Source organism: Euwallacea similis, chromosome 33 (genome assembly GCF_039881205.1).
Source record: "Euwallacea similis isolate ESF13 chromosome 33, ESF131.1, whole genome shotgun sequence".
Taxonomy (NCBI): Eukaryota; Metazoa; Arthropoda; class Insecta; order Coleoptera; family Curculionidae; genus Euwallacea; species Euwallacea similis.
In genome coordinates this window covers 1,599,053-1,624,440 of record NC_089641.1, presented here as the reverse complement: position 1 = coordinate 1,624,440, position 25,388 = coordinate 1,599,053, and the positions used below count along the sequence as shown (strand labels likewise).

General features: G+C 35.6%; 1 protein-coding gene across 1 annotated transcript in view; it reads right to left on the bottom strand.

The window, feature by feature from the left end:
• Fhos (Formin homology 2 domain containing) overlaps window positions 1-25,388 on the bottom strand; it is a 93,050-nt gene that overhangs the window by 25,350 nt on the left and 42,312 nt on the right. Inside the window, exon 6 of the mRNA XM_066404227.1 lies at window positions 15,021-15,130. Coding sequence (XP_066260324.1) covers window positions 15,021-15,130 — 110 coding nt within the window. The remainder of the gene's footprint in view (window positions 1-15,020; window positions 15,131-25,388) is intronic.

Here is a 25,388-nt window from a genome sequence, read left to right as displayed (position 1 = left end):
TGTTTGTTGAAAAATGTCGACACAACCAAAAAAAGGAGAATGTCGAAGGTATGTCCAGAATCGAGAATTTGAGAAGTAGGACGTGCTCAAAACTGATTTCGGATTAGTAAATCCACCACTGTTAACAATCTAATAATTAAGCATTTTTGACTTTGTTACTTCGGCCACGTTCAGGAGAGGTAACAGTTGTGCAACTGTTTTGCAACTGATGTTTAAACTTCGAAGCAAAAGTGACGTCAGCTCCCATTTAAATCTAAAGTGGGCGTTCGGTTATATGAACACTTCATTATATGAACTATCCGTAACAGTTAATACTTAAATTTAATCATACCAGTTTGTATAGAGTGAACAGCTTTGGTTTCTATTAAGCGAATAGAGATGAATTACAGTATGTAGTTGCATGTTGGTGTGTTGGCAGACACTAAAACGAGACCTCTCCTAAATATCCGAGACTTCGCTTAAAATCGCGCTAAGACATAAACGACATAAAATAAGGATCTGATGATAAAATTAATAAAAAAATAAAAATAAAGAGTAAACTAAAATGTACTATTCTTTCAAAAAAGATTTTTTTTAACTTTTTTGTATACAATGCTTGGTGGTGGGAACAATAGAGACCATAACTTGCAAAAAAGTCTCTTAACGCACTCGCGTGATTGCTGCCCTTGTCTGCGACTTCTACGCAACGTATATCACTCATGCGTTAAGAGGTACTTTCCTGGCTTGTTACGTAAGTAACTACATCACTTGTAGATAGATAGTAATTACTCAATATTTGTGAGTTAGAAAATATGCCTTCTAATGAGTTATTTACCTTCTTGGATGAAATCCCAATAGATAAGAATCGATTTTTTCATATTCGCATAAAAATGATGAAGAAATTCAGAGAAATCGGGACGTTCACATTGGTTATTTATTCCTAGAAGATGTTAGTGATTGGTACTAATGATGAAGACCTCGAGGGTTTTGAAAATTCGGAAGGTGATTACCCACTGATAGCATTTTTATCTCCAATCAACGACGCGTCAAAACCGCCAGAAATAATATCGTTCATCCAGCATCATTGATAGAAAAATAGAGACCAAATATTCAAGATGATATGCTTTGAAGTACTTTAGAGTTTTGTTTTCTAAAGAAAAATGATTTGCACCACAAAAGGTTAAAACAGGTATTTAGCAATCAAAACAAAGTTAAGGAAATTGATTTTTCTTTCAGTATAAGAACCATACAGGTCCCTTATCCATGAGTTTAGTGTGTGATGGATTTCGTAACAATAAAACTGAACCTAGCTAACAAACATACCTAGGAACAAATGATTTTACTCACTAGTGAATTAAAATCATAGAACACATGTGTTTAATTAAATTGCTCTTAAGATAAAATGATGTATAGTTCATGTCTGCAAAAGCGTATACCCACACACTTGTGAGGTAAATTACTATTATTAACTCTTAAGCTAATCACATATGAGTATAGGAGAAATCTTGTTTGCACCTGTTGAGAGAAGTTTGTGAGCATTTTAAATTACACCTTAGAGTGACTCTTGGTCTTATTGGAAATAATCTAATCCAAACTAAGTAATAATTGGCTTGTTTCAACCCGGGAGGAAGCGGTCTTCAAACGGTTCGAGGACCCTTCTGTGCAAACGCGTTACTCATTTCAAGCTCAAATCCTCAAAGTTGAGCCGTTCAGAAGAATTCTCAGGCCATTCCGGAAACGTTCTCTAACGAGTTCAAAACAAACTCAACGTTTACACTATACCATTTCGGCGTTGAAGAATTTTTTTGTTTGCGCTTACATAAACCATCAGAATAATAAAAACAACTCATGCGAATAGAAACAATTTTTACATATTCTCGAGTCATTTATCACCTCCCAAGACATGAAATATGCTAATTACCTTCCGACCTTCAAAATTGTAGCAAATTGCTGCGAACTGAAACTTTACACCCGCGATTCGCTCACTAAAGTCAACTTTAACTGAACATTGCCCCATTTTGCGTAAGAATGACTCCTTGGGTGTCTTGGACTTGGCGGCCTTGATGGGAATAGTGCGGTTGAGTAATAATCCTTAAATAATCCGCAAATTACCTATTGTTCTTTTGAATGGAGATTACTACTGTGCGTATCTAAGGCATTAAGGTTAGAATTAGTATCGTCTAAAGAGGCTCTGATGATGCCTTTCGAGGCATGTTAGAGCGTGGTCATCTCCCTTAGCTAGGAAAACGTTTGCTGTCAAAATGCAGAAGATTATAGAAAGGTGATGCGTGATATAACTTTATTATGTATTCAACCTACTTTGCAATAATATTTGCAACTGCTTACTTAACCAATAGGCTTAATCCGCTGGTAATAACAATAACGCTAATCTTGCAAATTGCCTTATTTTGTATAAACGTTCGCGTTTACGAGAAATCTGCGTTTTACACGAGGATCACCAGGAAATTGCTTTGTTATAGGGGAAGTCTTTCAACCCAACCTACTGACCCTCTTCTCGGTTCTCTGGCTTATTCTTGGTCAAAAACTCCCGTGAACACCAAAGAAACTCTCAAGTCACCTCGTCCATCATTCAGCTATTAAAATGCTGCCGATGATCGATACTCTTTAACTGTAATGCCGAAGATAGATATACCTCAAGATGTCAATGACATTTGGAGTTTTTTCTCGAACGGTGAATGCAGCTCGTTTGGAACAATGGTAATTATATTGCATGTGCTGGGTGGGTACACTTAATCTTATTTGACATCAATGGTCCTCCTAAATGGTGTATTACTATTCAATTTGTATGGAATGATGTGGTTTGATGCACATGAGTAACTTTCGGGAATAGAAAGGATTCGATACTGAAAATTTGTGCTGGGACGTTACCGTTACGGATCGTTGCGATGGTACCGATCCGATGGGGCAAAATAGATCGCACCCGCGTCCCCGTGCAGAATCCTATTTTCGGTGCGGCCATTATGATGTAACTGAAATCGGATTAAAAGCTGCAGTAACGGCTCCTTGCAAAAAGTGGCCTCAATGAATATCATGAATATGAAAACGCCGAAACGTTCTCGAAACTATTATCGGTGTATGACACGCTATGTGGAATTTATTCGCGAGGCCTGAATGACATTTGCATGCTTATAACAATACTGTTTCATAGTGTTGATACTATAGGTAAGTACACGTGAGTTTCTACAACACATAAAACTTTAATGTTCCTCAAACTATTGTGCGGATAATTTATTTCAAGCAGAGATTTGCAGTCGCTGGCATGAGCCAATAACGTTTCACTAACTTCCTTGACTTTTCGAGGAGTTATTACCTTTGGTTAATTATTCATCGTCGCACATGTGACATAATTTTTTACAGAGACTCCATTACGGTGGGTACTCCCTAGAGAGAACGAGTCTTCGGTAATCAATAGATCAAACACGAGAATCACGTTCAGACCAAGATATTTGGTACGTAACAGCTGCGATCCCTTGGATATTGAGCATAACTGCACGCATAGCTACACGCATGTAAGTTGCACCTATAAAAGGAGTATTACTAATTTCTTTGGTCTACGAGAAACCAGACCAAGATCGTTAGGTACACAGATATTGCGCTCAATTCCGTACAAGCCAATCGTGCCAAGTTTGATTGAGCGATTTGCTGCATGACTATAAAATATTTGGTATGCTAGTGCTTCAAAGGTGGCAATAACCTCTTTGGTTCCGCGAAGGAATAGATTTCGGCATTTTTTGAATGGGCAAAAAATCATAACAACACCGCAAAGAAAACTCCATTCTTGCTCACCCCAGCGATATCCAGAAAACTGTATCCACAAATCACAAATTTTGGAAAATCCGACGACAAGTATAAAAAAATCGCGCGATTGGTACCTGTAATGGCTAAGTTATCAACGCGCGGTACCACGTAAAGCGACTGTCGCATACTCGGAAGTGAATGAATGGGTGCTACTCTTCGGGCACCACTTCTCTGCAGGTTCCATTCGATGTATAGTACCCACAACACGGTGGGCTAACGAGATGCTGGTTTGGAGATAACAGTGTATTTTGTTACGATCAGATTGCTGTGGAGATATTGGGGATAATTTCGGTGCTCCTTGGCACCTTGAAAACGAGGTGCCAGTGAATCGCATTGGACATATTGGCAAATCAACATCTAAAATAGTGATTTTTTCAATTTTCTCACTGGCTATTCTAGATGTAAAATGAGCTTAAGTGACTTTACATCTAGAAATAAATTACAAGTTAGATTTTCCTGGTGTTAATAATGAATTTTGATGATAAATCGTATGTTAAATCGAACGAAGTAAATTTAACTCTGGGTTTTAAATACTCAATTTAAATCCTATTAAACCGTATTTAAATGCCGTTTTCAATTAAGAGTTACACGCTAAATAATTTTAATCTTTCTGCACTAAACAATTTTAATATTAACGGTGCAACATATCATCATAGGGATATTTCAGGGCACCATAGTACTCCGCAAAATAATAAAAAATGATAATAATAAGAGTAAAACCCATGGTCAAAAACGCACCATTTTCGATATACAGATGACAAAGTTTCACATTTTTTCTCAGACATTTTCAACAGCTTTTATAATTTCCTTTTCGTTTAGATTTTTTTTTCTTTTTTTATTATTGTGCAGAGTACTCTCGTCCCGGAAATATTTCCGTAATAATATGTTACACCCTATATATATAATAAAACAATTAATTAAAAATATCCATAAAAATGTTGAATTTGGAGATGTTACCTGTTAAAGAACTTTAATCCTCCTCCCTGAAATTTACTTTAAATTTTCTTAAATGGTGCAAATATTGGAAAAAAAGCATATTCAAGGGAATTTAAGTTAGGACATATTGTGATAAACTATAAATTAGCTTAAATTCACTTAAACTATATGCGACTTAGAGCATGTGACTAAATTATATTGCTATAAAGTTGTTTAAAGTAAATACTCATAATTTAAATGTAGTTTAATAGAGAATCAAATCAGATCCCATTTGACTTATCCCGCAGCTCCAAAATTGGTAAAAATTAATTCAAATTAAATTTTTAACTTCAAATGAGGAATTTCATTAAAATATTATTTTACCGAGAGGTTTGCAATCTCAAATCATATGAACTCGACAATAAGCCATTTTCGTTCACCATATGATCATCAGCCTTCTAAGTCAATATCCATTAAAAGCATCTCAAATAATTCAACAAATTGACTTTGTTAGTTCGATGTCGATGGCTGCCCAGGCCTGTAATGCATATGTCTTCAGTTTATGGTAAAATATGTAGTACGATAGGCAATTAGTTAACGTATTTTGTGTTTTCAAATATTTCCTTGTTGCACGCTTAAAAGATGATTTTTTTTGTTTAAACATCCTCTACAATTCTATGCATGCAGTTTCTTTCTTATTAAACATGTCTTACAACTGGCACCTTCTGCCGCCTCTCTGCGTTTGCACGCAAGTGAAATTGCCACTATTTTTTCTCAATTTCTTTAAGTGCGGTAAGACAATGACCAAACTTAATAAGACCAAACATGCAAAGCCTCTACACACCTCTCCAAAAAAAATACAAAAACAAACAATCGCGAGAATGTCCGATCTCGTATGTCTTTTATTGCTCATTTCAGTCGTCAGCCTGAGACATGACGTATCATTATCTCGGCAACTATAAGAGCATTTCACATAAACCGCAAAAAGTCAATTACTGCATCACACAGTAGCTGAAACTTTTCACTTTAAGAACCCATCGGGTTACGTTACGACCTCTAACCGATAATCATATGGAGAACTTTAGCGCATTACATATATTGACAATAATTTGTATACATCATGAATGCTGCCGGCCAATTTATATTACGTGTCCCAAATTCGAGTTCCAACGTGAGGATCTCGGAAACCGCAAGAGGTCGATTGAATTATCGCAAACAGTCGCAATTTGTTTTGCAACAAAGAACGCCGATAGATTCACGGACTGTAGGAGAATTTTTATGGACAAACCTTTGTAATATGTTTATTTTGAATTGAAAATTTAATTTAATCCGGGCATTTTTTGATAACTCGTTACCTTCGCCCTGCTCTATAATGTGCTAAAACAGGCAGCTGCCAGTTCTCGAGGTTTGGGATTTGGGAGGCAATTTTTGATAGAGCACACTTTCTTTAGTGTGCTCTACATATAAATACAGATACCATACTGTTTTCATGGGATAGGCAAGGTAGGGACTGGTTTGTCGTGTAAAGAGAACCTCACTACCAAAATTCGCTGCAATAGAGAGCTACAGTTTCCAAAGAAACATGATTTTAGAGACAGTTATCCAGAGAGCTCACCTGCTCCACTACAATTTACAATCTGGTTTCCCTCCAAATCGTGAATTTCATGATATGTGCTATAATGGTTACTTACAATTTGTGAAAATTTGAAGTTTTGAACACAATTCTTCGTAAAGATCTTCATCTGCACTAAATATCTCATTGTTTTCCACAGGAGAAGTAAGGTAAAGTCCGATTTATCAAGCAGCGAATTTTGATTTCGAGCTCCAATAGAGAGTTTCAATTTCTGAAGGTTTAAGAAGATTTGAGATTAAAATTTTCACTCTTTTCTACAGGAAAAATCAGGCAAAGCTTAATTTCCGAAACAGAGCAAAGTTTACTTTCTCAATAAGCAAGTCACTCTAATTGGGATAATTAGAATCTTTCCCATCGCCAAAAAATTCTTACCGTAAAAAAAACTCTTTTTCACAGAAAAAATGAAGTCAGCTTTGTTCAATAGGCAAACCCTCACGCGACTTAAACGTGCTACAATAGAAAACGTTGTTGTGGCATAGATTTTTGCCTATAGGCCAAGTTCCATTGTAGTGCCCAACGTGCCCCACATGGGCCAATAGCTTAGTGTTTCCATTGTTTTGGGTTAAATTAACTAACCCAATACATTTTATTTAGACACTTCGCCTTTACAGTTGCCGATACCTATACAATCCCTACTGTTGTATCGCAATTCCCCACGACAAACGATATTTATTGCAGGTTGAAATAGTAATTTCTTTACACGGCTTTACAGTTACAGGTAATCTTACAATGATGATATATAAGATAGTAAAATGGTATAGCGAAATGGGTATGCGTTTACGGTAATATTGTTAGTATTACAGTAGCGTGTGTGGTTATGCCACTAATATGTAAATTTGTTGTAGTAAGATTAGTTTAGTATGAAATTGAATTCTTCATGCGTTTCTGGGAAGAAAAGATCGAAAATTAATATTGTTCCCCTAATATTGTTTTCTGCTAGCCCAAAAGAGGCATGATTGAAGATTACAACCACACACCTTCCAACCGGAAGCAAAACTCTTTGACAAATAATTCTTCTGGCATAAACATAAGGAAATTGCACACCCAAGGGCAGATTATAGTTAAGCCCAAGTTACAGCTGCATGTAGTGAAATTAATTTAAACGTGTGACAACCCATAGAATAAGTATGTTTAAGCCAAGGCAGAAATATGAATTTCTTGTATTCACGACGCTCTTTTAGAGCGGCACTTTTTGCATCGGAAATGAATATTCCATTAAGATTATCATGGTGATGTCTTCAAGATCCGTCAATTGAGACCACAGTCTGCACAATTTCAAATATGCAGGTGAAATTATCATCAAACAGAATTTACATTAGCCATAGACAAACGACCGACATACAAGAAGAGAGTAAAAATATGTCCATACATATCGCAAAAACCGAATTGCAATAAATTACCGTTCGGTTTAATGGCCTCCGTTTTGATCTAAAAACGCAGCCCGATGAATCTTAAAAAGTATTACAAATCGATCAAAACTGATTTATGTATGATTTAATAGGCAGACATAGTTGATGGGCTGGAATCGAACACTAAACGAGCAGGTTGGTCAGTGTAGTCGTGTTTGGCCTATCAGGTGATGTCCCGTTATGCGTCGTGAGGATGATCCGATGGTACATTGGGTGGTACCATTAAACGGGCTTTTTCGGTCAATAGTCGTTTGCTTTTTCATTCACTTATGATAATCTTGACAATTTTATTCACCACATGTTCATTTTCTCGCGATAAAATTTCTGTCAGAGAATTTTATAACGATTAATTTTCTGTCAATGAGTATCAGTAAAAAATTGCCGCAAAAGAGTCGCATTTGGTTGGTGAAACCCTCCTTCGAATATAACTAGTGTATCCAAAATTTTGGATAATTTTGAATCGTCATTCGAGCTATTTGGAAAAACATTCGAATCCTACACATGCTCCTACTTTTTTATCTCAAATTGCATATAAAAATAATCGATAATTTTTAATTCGCCAGCATGTGCCTGTAAAATGCAGATCATCACACCTATTGACTTATCAAGATTTAAATGATAGCGAAAATTGAGTAACCGTTAAACCCTCTATTTAAATGTGACGAAAAACAGATTATAGTAATTTAAACAAGGGTTTAAATTGAGAGTAAACGCAGTAAATAACTTTAATCTTCTGTACTAAAAATAATCTTCAATTATACATCCATAATTCAATTTAAAATACTTATATAAATGTTTAATTGCACATTCCGTTTAATATAACTTTGATCCTCCTCCATGAAGCTTGCTTTAAATAAGGTTTAAACAATTCATATGATCGATACAGTGAATCGATTGAAATTTCAAGGTGGGGAAATGAAACTGAATAACTTCTTTCCGGTTCTTTCCGGCCTCAAAAGAAGAAAACTCATTTTCTCACATTGCCATCAGAAAATCAAAATTAATCATAGAGCTAACTTCAAAAGTGTCAAAGATAAAGCAAAGCTGATGATGAAGTTTACCAAAAATCGTAACGTCAGTTTATCAGTTTCAATTATAATATCGCCTCGTTACAGATAAGATAGATCATTTGGCCCCAATTTAACCAACCTCGCATTTTCTGTGGTTACTGAACCCCCCATGGCTGGGCTCCAGAAAGGGACACCCTGTGTAGTGCAATTTAAGCCATCAACCGATAATTGAAATAAAACGCGGGACTAATGAAAGCGATAATACGGCCAGTGGTGAGCAAGGCTTCGAGGATGAACACCGAAGTCCTAAAGAATCCAAACAGAGAAGAACCCCAGTGCACTTCCGCACTGGACATCAATAACCACCAAGAACGGTCTAAATAGTGCTACACTCAGCGTCTATATTCTGAACTGAACATAATTGAGTGTTAGGGAAACAACTTAAATTTTATCACCTGAAGCCACAATCATTAAGTCTTTGAATTATTGAACAAAAAGCATATTTTCCATGGAAGTTCATAAGGTTAGTCGTCGCAATGTAAACCACATTATAGCAGCTAGGAAAATAGGCCAGAACGTGATCTCTAGTGTCAGTGACAGATTTTACCTTTACTTTCTACCACAAGCGTCGCATCCTGGTCTTTGTTGTCTTGATATTCTATTTATCTAGCTGAAGAATGCAGAAAGCTCAAATAACAACTGGTCTGATAATGTTGAAGGAAAGTACAAAGGACTTAATTAAAGCTCTCGCCACCAGGCCATCAAAATGAATACGTACCAGAGTTGCAAATTGCAGACCGTGGATGTACGCCCTTGCGGTGAGAGAAGTTTGGAAGGCGGAATAATCGTTGAGACAAAATTCAAATTATTCACTGGTTTTGGAATTCCCATGACCGTACCATATAAAACTCTCTATTTCTTTAATAATACGTGATCGCTTTTACTGAATTTTATTTCGAATTTATGTCAATAGGTTATGCCGGTCATGTCTGAGCCATTGGTTCGTATGCGATTTAACATTCCTTCACCTAATTCACAGTAAAAGTGAAAACGGTTGTTTGAAGACTGTTAGGATATTTTACGATTATGACAGTAGTTATCTAGCGCCTGCCATTGTCGATTTGTTCGTTAAAAGCCATAAAAGCAAACGGCAGCGAAACGAAACAAGATGATTCTCGGATGGATGCAGAACGAGCGACATTTTTTACACCACAAAGCGGGATTTTATCTCGACTCACTGATGCATTAAATGACTTTTTATCACTGTCAAGGCCTAGCCGAGACTTACTTTTCTGCGTGACCTTAATATCCTGAAATACTTTCTTGCTGAGGATTTGCGTTATTGGATTTAAAGATCCAAATTGCCTCTAATAAATCATTTATTTGCTTCGTGCTTGTACATAGGAAAAGAGATTTTTTTATTAAACCGGTTACAGTTCGGCTTTTAATGATGTACACGTTTAGTATTAGTCGCTTAATGACTTTGGCTGCTATCAATCAAAATATCACCAATGCTTTTTAGTATCAGGCTTTCCCAAGGGTGATCCAATAATGCGGATCCAAATGGGAGGATGAAAACCTCCGGAAGACTTAGTCGTTGCTGCGTGTGTATTATTAATAAATACTTTTATTTCGATCTTCAGCAGAGGTTTTGCAAATTTTAACAGAAACTTAAAAATTTTTTATTCTGCACAGAACCAGTTCTTCAATTTTCAGTTAAGCAGCTACGACTGTCAGTTAGCTAAATCGGAAATAACGGGCATATGGAGTGTTTTTCGTTCTGAAGTTAAACTTAACCAACAGTTGAAGCAAGCACAGCTATCTGAAGCACCTCCGTAATGAAGAGACACTCTGATTGATGGTTACCTTAATAGTAAGTTATTTCACATAGAGTTAAGCCAAACACTCAGGAACCGTTCCTCAGAGGTATGATTTTCTTAAATGAAACACCCGATATATTATTATGTTTTTGAGCTTCTACCGTCAGCCAAGAATTTGCCCATTCACAGTTCTGTATCGTTCCCCAAGAATTTTCGAGATTTTGACAACTGAAACTGAAAACTTCTTTCTATCAGAGGCCTGAAAATAGACATTTTTAAATAAGATGCAGTGTATACTATGATGTTTTTACGTTTTCATCGACGCTCACAAAGATTATTCAATTTTAATACTCGAAAGAGTACGCTGTAACAATAACCGCATAGTCGTTATTGATCCTTCAAAATAATCCTTAAAAAGAAAATATCCCTCTCATTTCCTCGCTACTTTTCTACAGACTAACTTTGTTGCATTGCAATTTGGGTGGTCCAACCAGGTCTTTTCCAGGTCGAATTAAAAAAGTACCAAACTCACTTTTGGAGCTACTAAATTTTCTTCGAAACTAACACAATTTCGACCGAAAAAACTGGGTTTAACAAAGCGCCAGCAGGATCAAAACACGGGCCATTACAACTGCAAATCGCCGGTGAAAGGTCTGAAATGCCCGACATATAAAGGATGGCTGGCCACTGGGCATTATTTCAGCTGAAAAAGAGGCTGTTGTTTGAATTTGGTTCACTTCCTACTTAAATGTTAATGGAAACCATTGTTGGAGGTAGAAAAGCGATATTTTCATGTGATAAAACTCCCGAGCATCTTTAGAGGTCAAGAACGGAAAGTTGAGTATGTAACAAAGAAGGTTTTTTCTTATTAAATGTGATGTCTTCCGTTGAGTCAAATGCAAAACAGTTATTTTTCCACTATGGACGAAACTGAATAGTTAACGGTCCGTGCAGTGCTATCTCCCTTAACACATCAGAAACAACGAGACAGAATCCGCAAAGGCGTCGATGCGATAAAGAGTTAATTGCAGCTTTTAACATGGCCAGTTAGCGTTAATTGTGCACCAATCATGACTTAATGGCCGATAGTCGCTCGTAAAAAGGAGCATTACTGTCGGATATTATATAAATGTGAGGCTGGGTCTTTAGCAGTGCCAGTGATAAGGCACGAATAGCTGTAAATGCAGTACATTAATAAGAAAAATTATTGGTGCTCTTATCTCGATGTCCCATTGCGCCAATCCCCGAACACAAGAGCTTGAAATTCTCAAAAGTACTTCCTACGACTCTACACAAGAGTTCCAAGAACCTCGCTTGATCCTCAGAACTGTCTAACACAGTTCCCAAAATTTCTCGAGGTTCAAATAAACTATTCTAGAAATAACTAGAAACTCTTAAAAGTTTTATGATCTGAATTTAAAATGTCGAAAACCTTTCTTAGACACCATAAACATCTTGTACGGGAACTTTTGAAGAGATCCATAAATTCCTTGCAAATTACAAATTCCCTGAAAAACAATTGAAAATATAGAGTTGTTCCAAATAATCTTAGGAACTCTTAATAGTGGCAGCACTACCTCAAAATGTCCACAATCTCCTTGTTCACCAGAAATATCCAACAACCCTGTACGGAAATATTTGCAGAATTATAGGAAATCCGAAAAATTAAATCCGGTTCTTCACATAAAAATGAAACGAAAATTCTGAAGAATTCCATAAATCTTCACTTAATCTAACACTAACAAATTTCAAACAGTAAATTTCTAAAAAGCCACAAATTTCCTAAAAATAAATAACGAAAATCCTGACGTATTCGAGAAATTCCAGGAAAATCTCATAAGTAGTATATTCCAAAATTTTGAAAACCTCACTTAATCATCGGAAACATTCAGCATTTCAGAAAATTTTTAAGAATAAAAAAATCTTTGTGAATCCAATCCTCTCTAAAAAAATCCCTGAACTGTTCCAAAAATCACTAGAAACTCCCAAAATTAGTATGACTATCTTAAACTAGTGAGAACTTTACTTGACCACAAGAAATACCTAGCAATACTCACAAGCCTTTTTGGGGAATGACTAAACTTGAAGTCTACTAGAAATCCCTAGGAATATTCAAAAGTAGATAGTATGATAGGCCAAAAATATCGAGAGCCGCGCATGATTGCTAGAACTATGTATTAATAGGAATGTTTAGAAAAGTATCACAAATGCTTTTTGAGTCATACATTCCCCGACAAATAACTAAATCTTGAAGTACTTTAAAAATCCCTAGAAATTCTCAAAAGTAGTAAACTGTCCAAAATGATCAAATTCACACTTGATCTCCAAAAGTATTCAGTAGCACTTACGAAGAATGATTGAACTGCCGAAAGTCGGAAATTCGCAGTACTCTTTAAACATTAAAAAAAAATGTGCGTTAAAAATTTCCTTAAAAAAATACAAAAACTCCGAAGTAGGAATCTTAACAATTCCTAAAGACTCTCAAAAGCGATTCTTAGACTAATTAGAATCACTTGAAGGGAATGAAAATTGTACTACATGCAAAGCGTTATTGTTCAAAAGTACCGAGACGGTACTTTCAAACGATACATATCTGTAATCACAAGCGAATGTCAGCTGTCTGCGCGATATAACCACGAACAGCTGGAGGTAACCTCAGCAGGTCCCAGAACGACTTTAATTAGATATAGTTCTTGCAGGATGTGTTTTTTGCTACTATTCAGATGAATGAAAGCTCTGAAGTTGTCAGGTGTCGGATTTAACCACATTCCTCCCTTTAGCAAAGAACAGAAGATCTAGTTAGCAACTATCACTTACCTGGTGTTACTAGAAAAAGTGTCATAACACAAGTACCGCATCCTTTTGGTTGAAGCAGGTTTTAACGAGGTTTAATAGAGCAGAAAAATCGGACATTCGGGTCGAAAATTTCAGAGAAACTAAGCGATTATTGCAAAGCGAATCCGAAAATAATACTGTTTTTCGGGAATGTCATCCAAAAATATGCAGGAGTGTAACAGATTTATTAATTGTTTTGGAAGTACTAAATAGACGATGAAAATCATTTTTGAAACGAGATAGAATACAATTTGTCCCTATTTGGGAACCTTTAAAGCAGATACATCATAGCTCCCCCCTCATAATTCCCCTAAATTCGACTAAGCTAGAACCTCATTTTTCATTTAGGGTTTTCACACGTACTGCGGGTAACTAACACTGACCAAGCAGGACTTTGGCTATCCTACGTGCACCTTCCGGAGTTAGGCACGGCAAGGAATGTATGGCGGAAGTAGAACAAATTTCGGACAACTACAGATTCAAATAGGAGACACAGTAATAACGTCAAAAGATTGGTGGAATACATGGGAATAGTCGGACATAGCTTTAAGATGACTCGCCAAATGAGGGAATTAATAGTACAATTAAAGGGCAAATTATTGATATTCTGTCAACTTTAAAATGGAATCTATAGATGCAAAATCTTATTTCCACTGACAATGAATTTACAGGAGCAACAATTATTGATCAAAATATGCCTGATCATCAATACCGTTTTTTTAGATATCACCTATAAATGATTGCCTCAGAGAATTGGTATTTTACGCCAGTAATCTCTCATCTTCGAAGCGCAAAACAACTCAGTATACATAGTATACATAATTATGGCTCAAATTACCATTTTAGCCTGGCAGATATTTCAAATTATAGGCCTCATATTATTTAATACTAAATGCAAATCTTGCAATCAAAAGGAGAAATTATACAACTCAAGAATTAAATCACTTGCCCGTGTTAATTGAATACGAGAGACTTTTTCGTCGCATTGCCTAGTTCATTCCGATGATAGGAGCAAGATAATTATCTCATAACTCTTAAATTGCATATTAGTAATAATTACGTTCGTTAATGTTAAGGTGCAATATTTAATGCTTTTGATAATTCACCGGCAACTTCCTTATATTGGAAAACATTTTTTGTCACTGACGGGAAATGTCGTGAAAATTGCTTTACAGAGAAATAGCGTCGCAGGAGAATTTCCGTGTTTTAAAATAAACAAACGGCTATAAAATTTCAGGCTAAAACCGACGTTTGGATAAGTTCCAAGTGGGTATCCAGGTGCATGACTGTAACCTTGCAAGATGTGCAAAAAAATTATTGCAGAAGTTCGGGTACAGAGCGTAAAATTAGCTCGCAGAAAATTCATAAAATCCATTAGAATTGAGTTGGCAAGGGCGCAAAACCGAATTCAAATCCAAGTCACTGACCATTGTCCAATATAACTTCTAATGCATTTTCTCAAGCTTAAAATATACCAACAACTGTGACTCATACTACTTTGCTGGTTAGATTTAATGCAGTTTATTTGACTGTAGGAAAATTTATTGCCCCGTTAATCACGTTTATTAAACCTTGTGCTGTAAAACATTAGAAATCTTACTTTGATTGGAACCCCTCGAAATCTTCCGGCTGCTCCGAAATCGAGGCCTCGAGGTCCAGGTAGGCCCCATAGTCCCCATCCTTGTATATCTGAAGGGCTGCATCGTCCAACTGCAACGAAAAATCCATGTTGAAATTTCTTGACTCAATGGTGAAAGAACTAAATTGGGTTCTCGCGTGGTACCAGGCGATAAACAATGAGCAATGGTTCTTTCTGTACGACTAATATTTTTCAATATAATATCGTCTCTTTTTCTCAAAGACGGCATGTCGTAATTCCAAAAAAGCAGTTTTGACACAATCGAATAAATTTAACTGAATGTTTATGGTCTTCAGAGTTGGCGAGGCGTAAAACACCTTTAATTGCCGTTTCTTCGTAATTCTAGGGAATTCAAAGAAACGGGACTCAGAGTCGTTTTTGCGTTTACTGTTAGGACTTTACCATTTCACATCCTGGATGACGAGCCGGTATGTACTAAAACTGCTATTCTAAGAACGCTTTTGTTCATTCAAGACGGAAAATGGCCATTATCAAAATCGAGTGAGGTGGTGATTTATTCACAAATTTTCGCTAATCAATAACTGAAATCGAATCAGTGAAAATTCCATGTAAGACAAAAAAAAATTGATAAAATAAATTGGGAAGCAAAGGTACGATACCGACATAAAAATCTCGCTCCCTAAGCGTTGCGAAGGTATTTACTTAACTATAAGCGCGTAAAGGACAGTAAAACACAAATACATACAAGGTGTCCCAAAAGTAAACACCCATACGTTAACAATCAATTCTGCATCGAAAATAACCCTAATTTGTTATATAGACTATGGTCCAAAGATGTTTCGTTACAGAAATACAGGGTGTTGAAATAAAATTTAAAAAACCTAAAAACTTAATTATCTTCAGAACCGTTTTAACCGCAATTTTTGTAGACCTGTTAGTTTTATTAATTATTTAAAAATAAATTTTTATTTTAACATTGATTTTAAATTTTCTAGCCCGTAAAATAATTCGTTATGAAAACACTTTGTTGACAGTATAATGCGGAGCACCAACACAGTGTTATTTTTTCCTCAAAAATAGTTTGTCGTACGATAAAATGCCAAGGGAGCTATTTCCTTCAGAATGGAACAAGGAATTAAACGAAATAATTTATTTATGGAAAAATCAGTGGCGTATTTTTTTTCTTCAAAAATACTCGATTACAGTGCTCTATGCGCGCCACTGGTAATACTGAAAAATTATTCTGCATTGCAGAATATATTTCGACTTATATTTTTATCGGCACCACCCAAATTTTATTACAATGTCTACAACAGCTTTAAAGACAATTGAATCTTTGCGTTTTTTAAATTTTATTTCAACACCTTGTATTTCTGCAACGAAACATCTTTGGACCATAGTCTATATAGTAAACTAGGTTTATTTTTCGAAGTATAATAGAATTCATGGTTAACGTATGGTGGTTTACTTTTGAGATATCCTATACAGCGTTATTCACCAAACCCGTTCACTAGTTTACTAGGATCTAAAAGTGATACGAATTTGAAAATTTGGAGTTATGTTAAGTTCGACATATACTATTTTTTTAAAATAGTTTCAACTTGCTGTCACTTCCGGTTTAACCGGAAATAGCTGTAAATTGCTTATTTCAAATGGAACTCCCAGTATATTATTTTATTTTTAGATTCTTCATAATATTTTAAGTACATTTTCTGTATAATGTCCTATACTTAGTTCTTACCGTTTTTGAAATATTTGACCTTGAATTAAAAATGTGCCTCTGTAATGGCCAATTTTAAAATTGCATATCTCTGCAGTTATAATCTCCATATTTTGCAGAATGTCAATACATAATCTTAGGTTCACACTTTCACTAGTTATATGGCTTAGTATTATACAGGGTGTTCAAAATTCAGCTCTCAATATTTACATTTTTTAAGTTGAAAAAGTCGTTTTTTTTAAATGGGACACCCTATAACTTTAAGCAGTATCAAATAGAAAATGTAATTCTCTATCAGATTGTATTAGGGTTACCCATACCTATTCCAAACCATTTTCGAAATAATTAAGTTTATGTGAAACTAATTTTAGATATTAATTTTGGTAAATTTTTATTCCTCGTGTAGTTGGCCATGGAAAAGAAATAATGACAGTTATTACTTACATTGTACGTTTTTGTTTTTCGGTGGCTGTTAGTAGCAAAATTAGAGTAAAACTGAATCAAAATTGAGAATTTGTGAGCGTTTGTGTATTCTTCCATTTCACCCTGTATATGACATATTTATCCATCATATTTTTTGTTTTGAATTGAATGTTTCCAGTATTCTAACGACAACTGAAGAGAATACCAAATTTCTGTCGATTCCTCCAATTATTAAATCAAAGATCTGCTGAAAATTGTCTTTTTTGAGATTTCGAAAATTAACCCCAACGATTAAGTTATGCCCAAAGACCCATGTTTCACAGCTCAAAAAAAATATATATAATATATAAAGTGAGTCCAGGACCTTCTTGTTTTGCTGTTATGACCTGTATATTGCTTTTATTGAATAAAATTAGTCTTACTTGTATTTTCAACCAACGCGTTTCATTTTAACAAGATCCTGCAGCTTTCTTTCGAAAATATGAGTAAACTCACAATCAGTCCGAAAGCGTTATACATACATGGAGGAAATCATTATACCTAATTAAGCACAAATAATAGCTCCTGAGGTATCTCATCAGTTAAGAAATGCCCAGTTTTGTGTAACGAGTGAAATCTTGTGTGACGATCAAAGCAGCAATGTAAGACGAGTTGCTCTACACTGTGACATGAGTTACCACTCAGTATAACACAAGTTACACCTAAATAGTATTTCTTTCTCCACCACAATACTAGCAAATTCCATAATTTTCTGTAGCTTCTTCCATTGAGCAACGCGATTTGTTCATTCAGGTTCATTTAGGTTATTGATGAGCTTGCTGCAGAAAATTAATAAATCTTTCTTCGTCTATAGAAAATTTTCTACAACTTTCAGTTGTATATAGAAGATTTTCTATATCTTCGAAACCTTGAGGAAGCCGTAATAGCAAATTGCAACCTTCAGCGAGGATCAAAATCTTACTGGTTTTTCAGACAATCATAATATGAATTTTTTAACTTGTGCATTCATGTAAAGAAAATTATATATCTTGAAACCATTTGAGACCACAAAAAAGTGGACATTTTGGCCTCCAGCAAGAATCAAAACAATTTAATTAAATGCTTAATAAGATTAATCCGAGTCTTCTTGGGTCTTCCGAGGATCATAAAAAGAGGTCATTCAGCTATGCATAGATAAAGACCTTAAAAGCCTTGAAGAAGAAGATAGAGGAAATTGAGCATTAAACCAGAAATAGTCCAAATGTTCCTCGATCTTGAGAAAGTCACAGAATGAAGCCGTGAATTGATTTATAGATATACGTGTGTGCTGAAGAGTAGTGTAATCTTCTTCGTAGCTACAACCGAAAGTAATGGAATTAAAGTAAGCTTCGACAAGCACCTATTATTATTTTAAACGATCAAAGAATATTACTTTTTCGCCATGAAATAACAAACTGCTTTCTGCACCGCCTTAAGACCGTCAAGTACACCTCCATGATAGTAGTACTGGAGGCTCATTACATGACTGGAACATGTAATAACTACAAGTTAAAGACCTCGTATTGGGGTGATTAGAAAATAAAGAGCCAAGAAGGTATGGGATTGGAAGTGATTACTACGTTAATTTCACTAGAAGCACACTGTTAATTATAAACCTAATACGTTGGCTATTAGAGTTTAACAACGCATGTGATGCATGCTGCAAGCACGGGAAAATGCATTCGAGACGTGTACTAAACAATGCTTTTCGTTGTTAGCCTCTGAATTTTATTAGGAGATCGGAAAAAGGCATTTTTCCGTGCCTTTAAGAGAAAGGCGTATCTTAAAGGTAACTAATTAACTATATTGTAATTACAAAAGTTTTGATTCAGAATTTTGCTGGCTTCCAACATACACAATTTTATTCTAATTTTACCAACCCCATATCTTTTTCCGTTTATGTTTTCATCATGCTACCAAATCAAATCTTTTTCTCGTAATTTTGGGGAATTTTATAGAAGTTTTCAATAGGATAGTGAGTATTTATGAATTTGAGTAATTTTTAAACAATTATTTTGACCCTGAATTTGGGCTTTTAATTGATAGAAGTTTCGCTACAATTTTACGCAACTTTCAATGACCCTGGAGGAGGCCATATTAGCCCAATTCTTGTAGTCTGGATCAGAAAAAAGCGCCCGTACAGGCAATGCCGATCTTATGAGATAGCCAGGTTGGGCGGCGGACTTTCCCTGGGCGGCGGTTTTTCTTGGGAGTAGGGGAGGGACGATTAAAAATTTCGCCCAAAGTATCAGCCTTCCTAAGGCCGACTCTGCGTGCACGCGTGCGTTTTTCATCCCAAACTATATATTTGTGCATAGTGCTCTAAAATAATCCATAATTTTTTATGCATTTGTTAGGTAACATATGATAATCGCACGAGTGCGAATTACTACCGTTATTGGCCAATTATTGTATTAGCGTAACAATGAGAAACCAGTATTGCATTGTTTAAATGTAAAATTTAACAGAGGAAAGAACTTCTCAAGGAGTAATATACTTATAGTACTTGTATGTTGCTTACTGAGTATTTTTAGCGATTTTGGTTGAAATAACCAATAACAAAAAGTAGTGACCAAAAAAAATCCAAAAGACCTAAAGCGGGACCGGAGACTCAGAATGGGTCTATTATTGTCCGCATATCTCTTTCGTCGTGACTCCTTTTGCTGTTTTGAAAGGGATTTCGAGCACAATTATTGGTCGAGGAAAAATCCGTTAAAGTTAACTATTATAAAACAAAAAAGTAATAATATCTTTTAATACCACGACATATCCGCACAAATTTACTCTCCCATTATTTCTGCCGCATCGCTTGTGTAGCCGATTCGATATGGGTGAGGGAGAGGAAACGTGCCCTTGGCATTAAGTTCCATCTTTCAAAGTCAATGGTCCATCGAAGGCCGCAATTCTTTGGCTATTAGAGAAAGTGATGTAAGTGTAGCTTACAGCGATCAATTTTTTGGTTAATTTTGTTTCGATGGAGGAACGAGTCGAAATGGAAGTTTTCGTTAATTTCAGGCAGCTATCGCAATCGAAAAGGAAACAAAATCAGGTTGAAAACCGAGTATCCGATAAAAGAAGTCCGAAAAAGAAATCCTGTCACGAAAGCGCAGCATAAAAATACCTTACGAGCAAAGATGACCAATACTGACCCAGAATTATTCAGTACATGCCCGGTTCAGGTGTGCCTGGTCAACCATTAAGGCCATCCAGATTGACCGATGGTTTATTTATTCAAATCCCGTCAAGAACGAGCAATTTCGATAATTAAAAACAAGTCGTTTTATAAGTATTGCAATTTAATCTTTCAAATATTGGCATGCCGTTGCCGTAAATAAAGCATGGCAAATCAATAATTAATTCTCTGAAGCATTTTTTCCCCGGACAAAATCAAAGAACACACTCGGTGAAGAGACCAGTTCTCACGACTTTTCCCAGTATTGTGTTCGTGGCTTCATCTTCAACGAGCAAACGTATTTATAACTGATGGTCCTCTTTCAAATAGAATATTTTATAGTACAGTTACAGTTACTTCTTACATATCGTAGAGATGCTAAATGTGAGAGAGGCTTTGAACTTGGATAATATGGTGAAATGCATTGTTTAAGTTTCTTCGTTAATTTATAATGTTTTGACGTGCCTTGAAGACTGCGTTTGCAGGAGAAAAGAATGGTGTTCACAGGTTGTTAGATAAAATTTATGTTTGGGAGTGCTGCTGGTTTCCCTGTTGTTATAACACTTATGCGAAGAAATTCATTCGAGTTTCACTTGACTTGGTAATGACCTCACCGGTGTTACTACCTGAGCAATTATTTCAATCTTTATAATGATTATAATAAGAAAACACTGTTAATATGTATTCATAATATCCCGGTAATGAAAAAAACTTGGCTTTTCTACCTTCGGCATGCTATCGATTATATTTATATTATATTTATACACCACCGGACAAGGCCCCACAACACCTTGGAATAAGTAATGGACATTTGTCCCAGATTTCCGTAAAAATAATATTGATCTTTAGGTGCAATTGGGTTAATCGTCGAATATAAATACAGAAACCCGAATTAGAATGTTGTTTATGTTAGATTCAGGATAGAACCACGGAAAATGGAAAATTTGTATATTGCTGTGTTGAAAATATGTTCCATTTCTTAGTGGAAGTTTCTAAAGAATCTGTAGGATTAACGAAAAATTCTTGTGTTATTGGCATATTTTGAGAATAATCACGCACACGTGCAATTTTTGAGGGTAATGTATTCAGTTTCAGTTTGAAGTTGAGGAATTCTGAGCAACTAGAACTCTTCTTCTGGAAAACTTTATGTGCATCCTAAAAAAAAGTGTCTTTTATTCGACAAAATTATTTCTCTCGGTAAGAAAAATTATCAAGACGGAGGTGCAGTCTGCATCCTCCTCTTCCCCAGAAAGTAGATATCTAAAGTGACTACCACTGGAAACATAAGAGTCAACGCAATCCGTCTAGGTAAGCTATAAAACTAAATTTGAAACAGGGCAAAAAGTAAGGGTCTTCCCTAATTTAACAATTTTAAGGTACAGTTTCAACCTTTTCAGATGCAGGTTTTGGCCTATATACATATGTGTATATATATATATATACTATATGTGTAGACTGATTATTTTGATTTTGCTAAACACGTGGTGTCCCAAGAAAATTTGCACCCCATGATATCTTCAATTTCATCTAAATGTAAGAAAAATACTAAAATATGTCAATTTTAACTCGAAGGAGGACCAAATTTTATCTTGATTTCGAAGTAATTTCTGCATCCCTCTAGCGTCTAGAGCCACCCCTTCAAAAAATTTAAATGGCAAGAGGAGCCGAGTAACACATCATTTTGAAGCTGCTTTAAATGTATTTTGAAAAAAATTTACAAATTTTTGAAGATCTAAAATCGACTTTTTTAAGGCTTCGATAGTTTCGTACTGAATGACCTAAATTAAATTAATAATTAAATTAGAAATGGACTGACTACGCCAATGAACTTCCATGTGACCGGTCTATAATAGAATTTTGATCGTCCAAGAAAAAAGCGCGAAACAAAAGAAAAAACATAAATGTAAAAGATCTGGTAAGCGTCTCAGAACAGACTTATAAAACAACAGAAAAGAAAGAATTTTCGTGCAGTTTTCAAATTGGAAATTAACTGAATACGCCAATGATCTTCCATGTAATACATCTATATAGCGTGATTCAGAGTTGTGGTGCCAAAAGCCTAGGGGGTATTCATCTCAACAAAATATGAAAAAAAGTTCATATGAACATGAGTCCGGAAATGCTTTGTTTCCGAGATACAGGGTGCTAAAGTTTAAGAAAAAATTGAGTTTTTCATTAATAGCTTAAAAACGCTTCAGCCGATTTGAAAGAATCTACTAAAAATAGTACATTTTAGTTTCTTGACTTTTTTCCGTATCTATCCCAATCAGTTCTTTTGATGTTTTTTTTTTACTTTTCCTTCTCGAGTTCAGAGACGTGTCGAAGTATGGTACTGTATTTTTTTCTGGAAAACCAAGGGAGATACAGAAAAAAGTCAAGAGATTAAAATGTACTATTTTTAGTAGATTCTTTCAAATCGGCTGAAGCGTTTTTAAGCTATTAATGAAAAACTCAATTTTTTCTTAAACTTTAACACCCTGTATCTCGGAAACAAAGCATTTCCGGACTCATGTTCATATGAACTTTTTTCCATATTTTGTTGAGATGAATACCCCCTAGGCTTTTGGCACCACAACTCTGAATCACCCTGTAGAACCTATTTTGCGAAAAAAAACATGGGAACCTAAGTAGAAAAACAGATGCCTAATAGTGCTCGATGGCAAAAATCTGAAGACAAACCTAAGAAGACACTAGAAAATAGGGAATTTGAGGTGGAGCGTCAAACTTGATTATTGCTTTTAATAGTGCCTTACATAGGATGCTCTACATTAATGGAAATCTATTAGTGCACTTATTTCTTACGCGAAAATTATAGGTAATATACCAAAGTGCCCTTTTTAATTGCGACCTCCATCGCTACCTCTGAAACGGTGAAAGTTACAAAATATCTCAAAAAAGCAACTTTTTAAGATCCTGACATACTTTCAAGTTTTTGTGAACTCTAGGCATTTTCAGAAATTCTCATATGCATAAACTTACACAAATGTGTCTTTTACCTTGCACCAGAAAATTTGTTATAGCATGTTTGGTTGCAGCATCACATAAACAGAATGAAAAGCATTTTTCAAAAGATTACTGTGCCAAACAATATATTTCTGGCCGCTGATTGTTTTCGCTCTCTGATGACTTCCTGGTTTAAATAAGTATCGGCCATCTGCCGCTGTCATTCAAATTGAACAGTTAAAGAGAAGCGAGTTTCGGACGCGGTTATGATATACGATTCTCGTCTTTGATGACCGAATTGTCTGTCTGTTTTCTATAATGTCGAAATGTCGTCAATGAACAGTTAATTGTCTCAATGTTTTTATGGGGGGAAAACGTGAAAGTTTACTACGGATCGCTCGGAAATTCGCAGGATTTCATTGCGGATGTGGCGTTTATGCAAATATGTATGACACCCACGTAACTGCTCAAACACCAGGAATCCCGCTGACTTTCCTCGAGCGAATGCAGGAAAATTGCATTTAAACGAAAAAGGCACAGTTTCGACATATAAGAGAAGTTACACAATTCACAAGCGACTTATCGGGTTTTCGAGATTTGGACACCCATGTTGAAATGGCGCAAAATGATCCGTTGATATTTGATAGGCAAGAAGCAGGTATACATATACCACCATTTTGGGTCATATCGGATGAAAATTGTGGTGTAAAATCCGAGGCAGGTTGCAGATACTCAGAGCGATAGCGATCATTTGATATTCTTGCGATCTTTCAGTGCTTTTTTAATCTCTTTAAAATCAGGTCTGATGAAAGTGTCTTGCGTTCTTACTAATACTGATTGAACTATATTTCGATTCTTTCGCCAGCAATATAACAGTACCCTTCGCCAAAAAACTGTCTAATGCGATGGCTTCAACGTTGATATAGATATTAAGTTCTAAGAATCCAGACGGAGAAGAACGTTCAGGGTCATCTAGGTTATTTTTTTTTGGAAGTTACAGATTTTTGTATTTAATTCAACTAAAAAAATTAATTCTCGGCAAAAACGTGCATTTCCTGCCCAAAAGTTTCTGGGAAACCACCTGATGTAGCTCCCGTTTTTACACACTAAAGGACATCCATAAGAGCCTACTAGACGCAAAACGCAACCTTCTATATTCATTGCTTTGTAAATCATCAATTTTTGTATTCAGTTCAACCATTAAAAGATTTATGGATTCTCGTTGACGACCTGCACTTCTTGCCCAGAACTTCCATGAAAACTACGTGTATCAGCTCCTATTTTTACACCGTGAACAACATCCATAAGAACCTACTATATACAAAACTTAATATGCTACATTCATTCTTTTGGAAGCTACACATTTCGTATTTGTTTCAACCATAAAAAAATACAAAAGATTGCACTTCCTGAAAAACTACCGGATTCAGTGAAGTACGTTCAAGTGAGTTTTTTAAGATTTTTGGATACGCTCATTCTACTTTTGACAATACCAAGAAATCTGCAGTGTTTTTCACGGTTATTTTAATGGCTCTCCAACTCAAAAGAAACAGGAGGCATGCGAGACTGCAAAAAGTATTGGAAAGACCGCACAGTATAGTGGAGTCAAGATATTGAAGTAGACCTCATGTAGTTCTTAGTAGAAGCATCATAGTGACTCTTTCCTCCTCTTTTTTCTTTCTTTCTGTCGGTCTAATTGTAAATGCAACATAACACTTGCTGATGCTGGTCCTGCCCCACGAATTTATAATCAACTGGAACTCACCCTATTGGAGAGATATTCCAGAATTTTTTAGTAACTTGGACTAACCTGAATGGAGAGTAATCCAAAATTTTTAAACAATACTACGGGAAAAACTGTAAATTTTCCTTTTAGTGGATTTCAAAATTTGCTCCATACGTTAAAATAGTTTTCAACAATATGACTAACTCGAATTAACTTCAGAGGGGAAATAGAGCATACAATTCCACTGGCAATAAGAAAGGTTTTTTGAATTTTTGATTAACCTAAAGTAACTCTAATGAGATGATGTTCATTCAGTTTAAAGACAAATAACTACTAAAATATATTATTTCCACGCATGCTGCATAT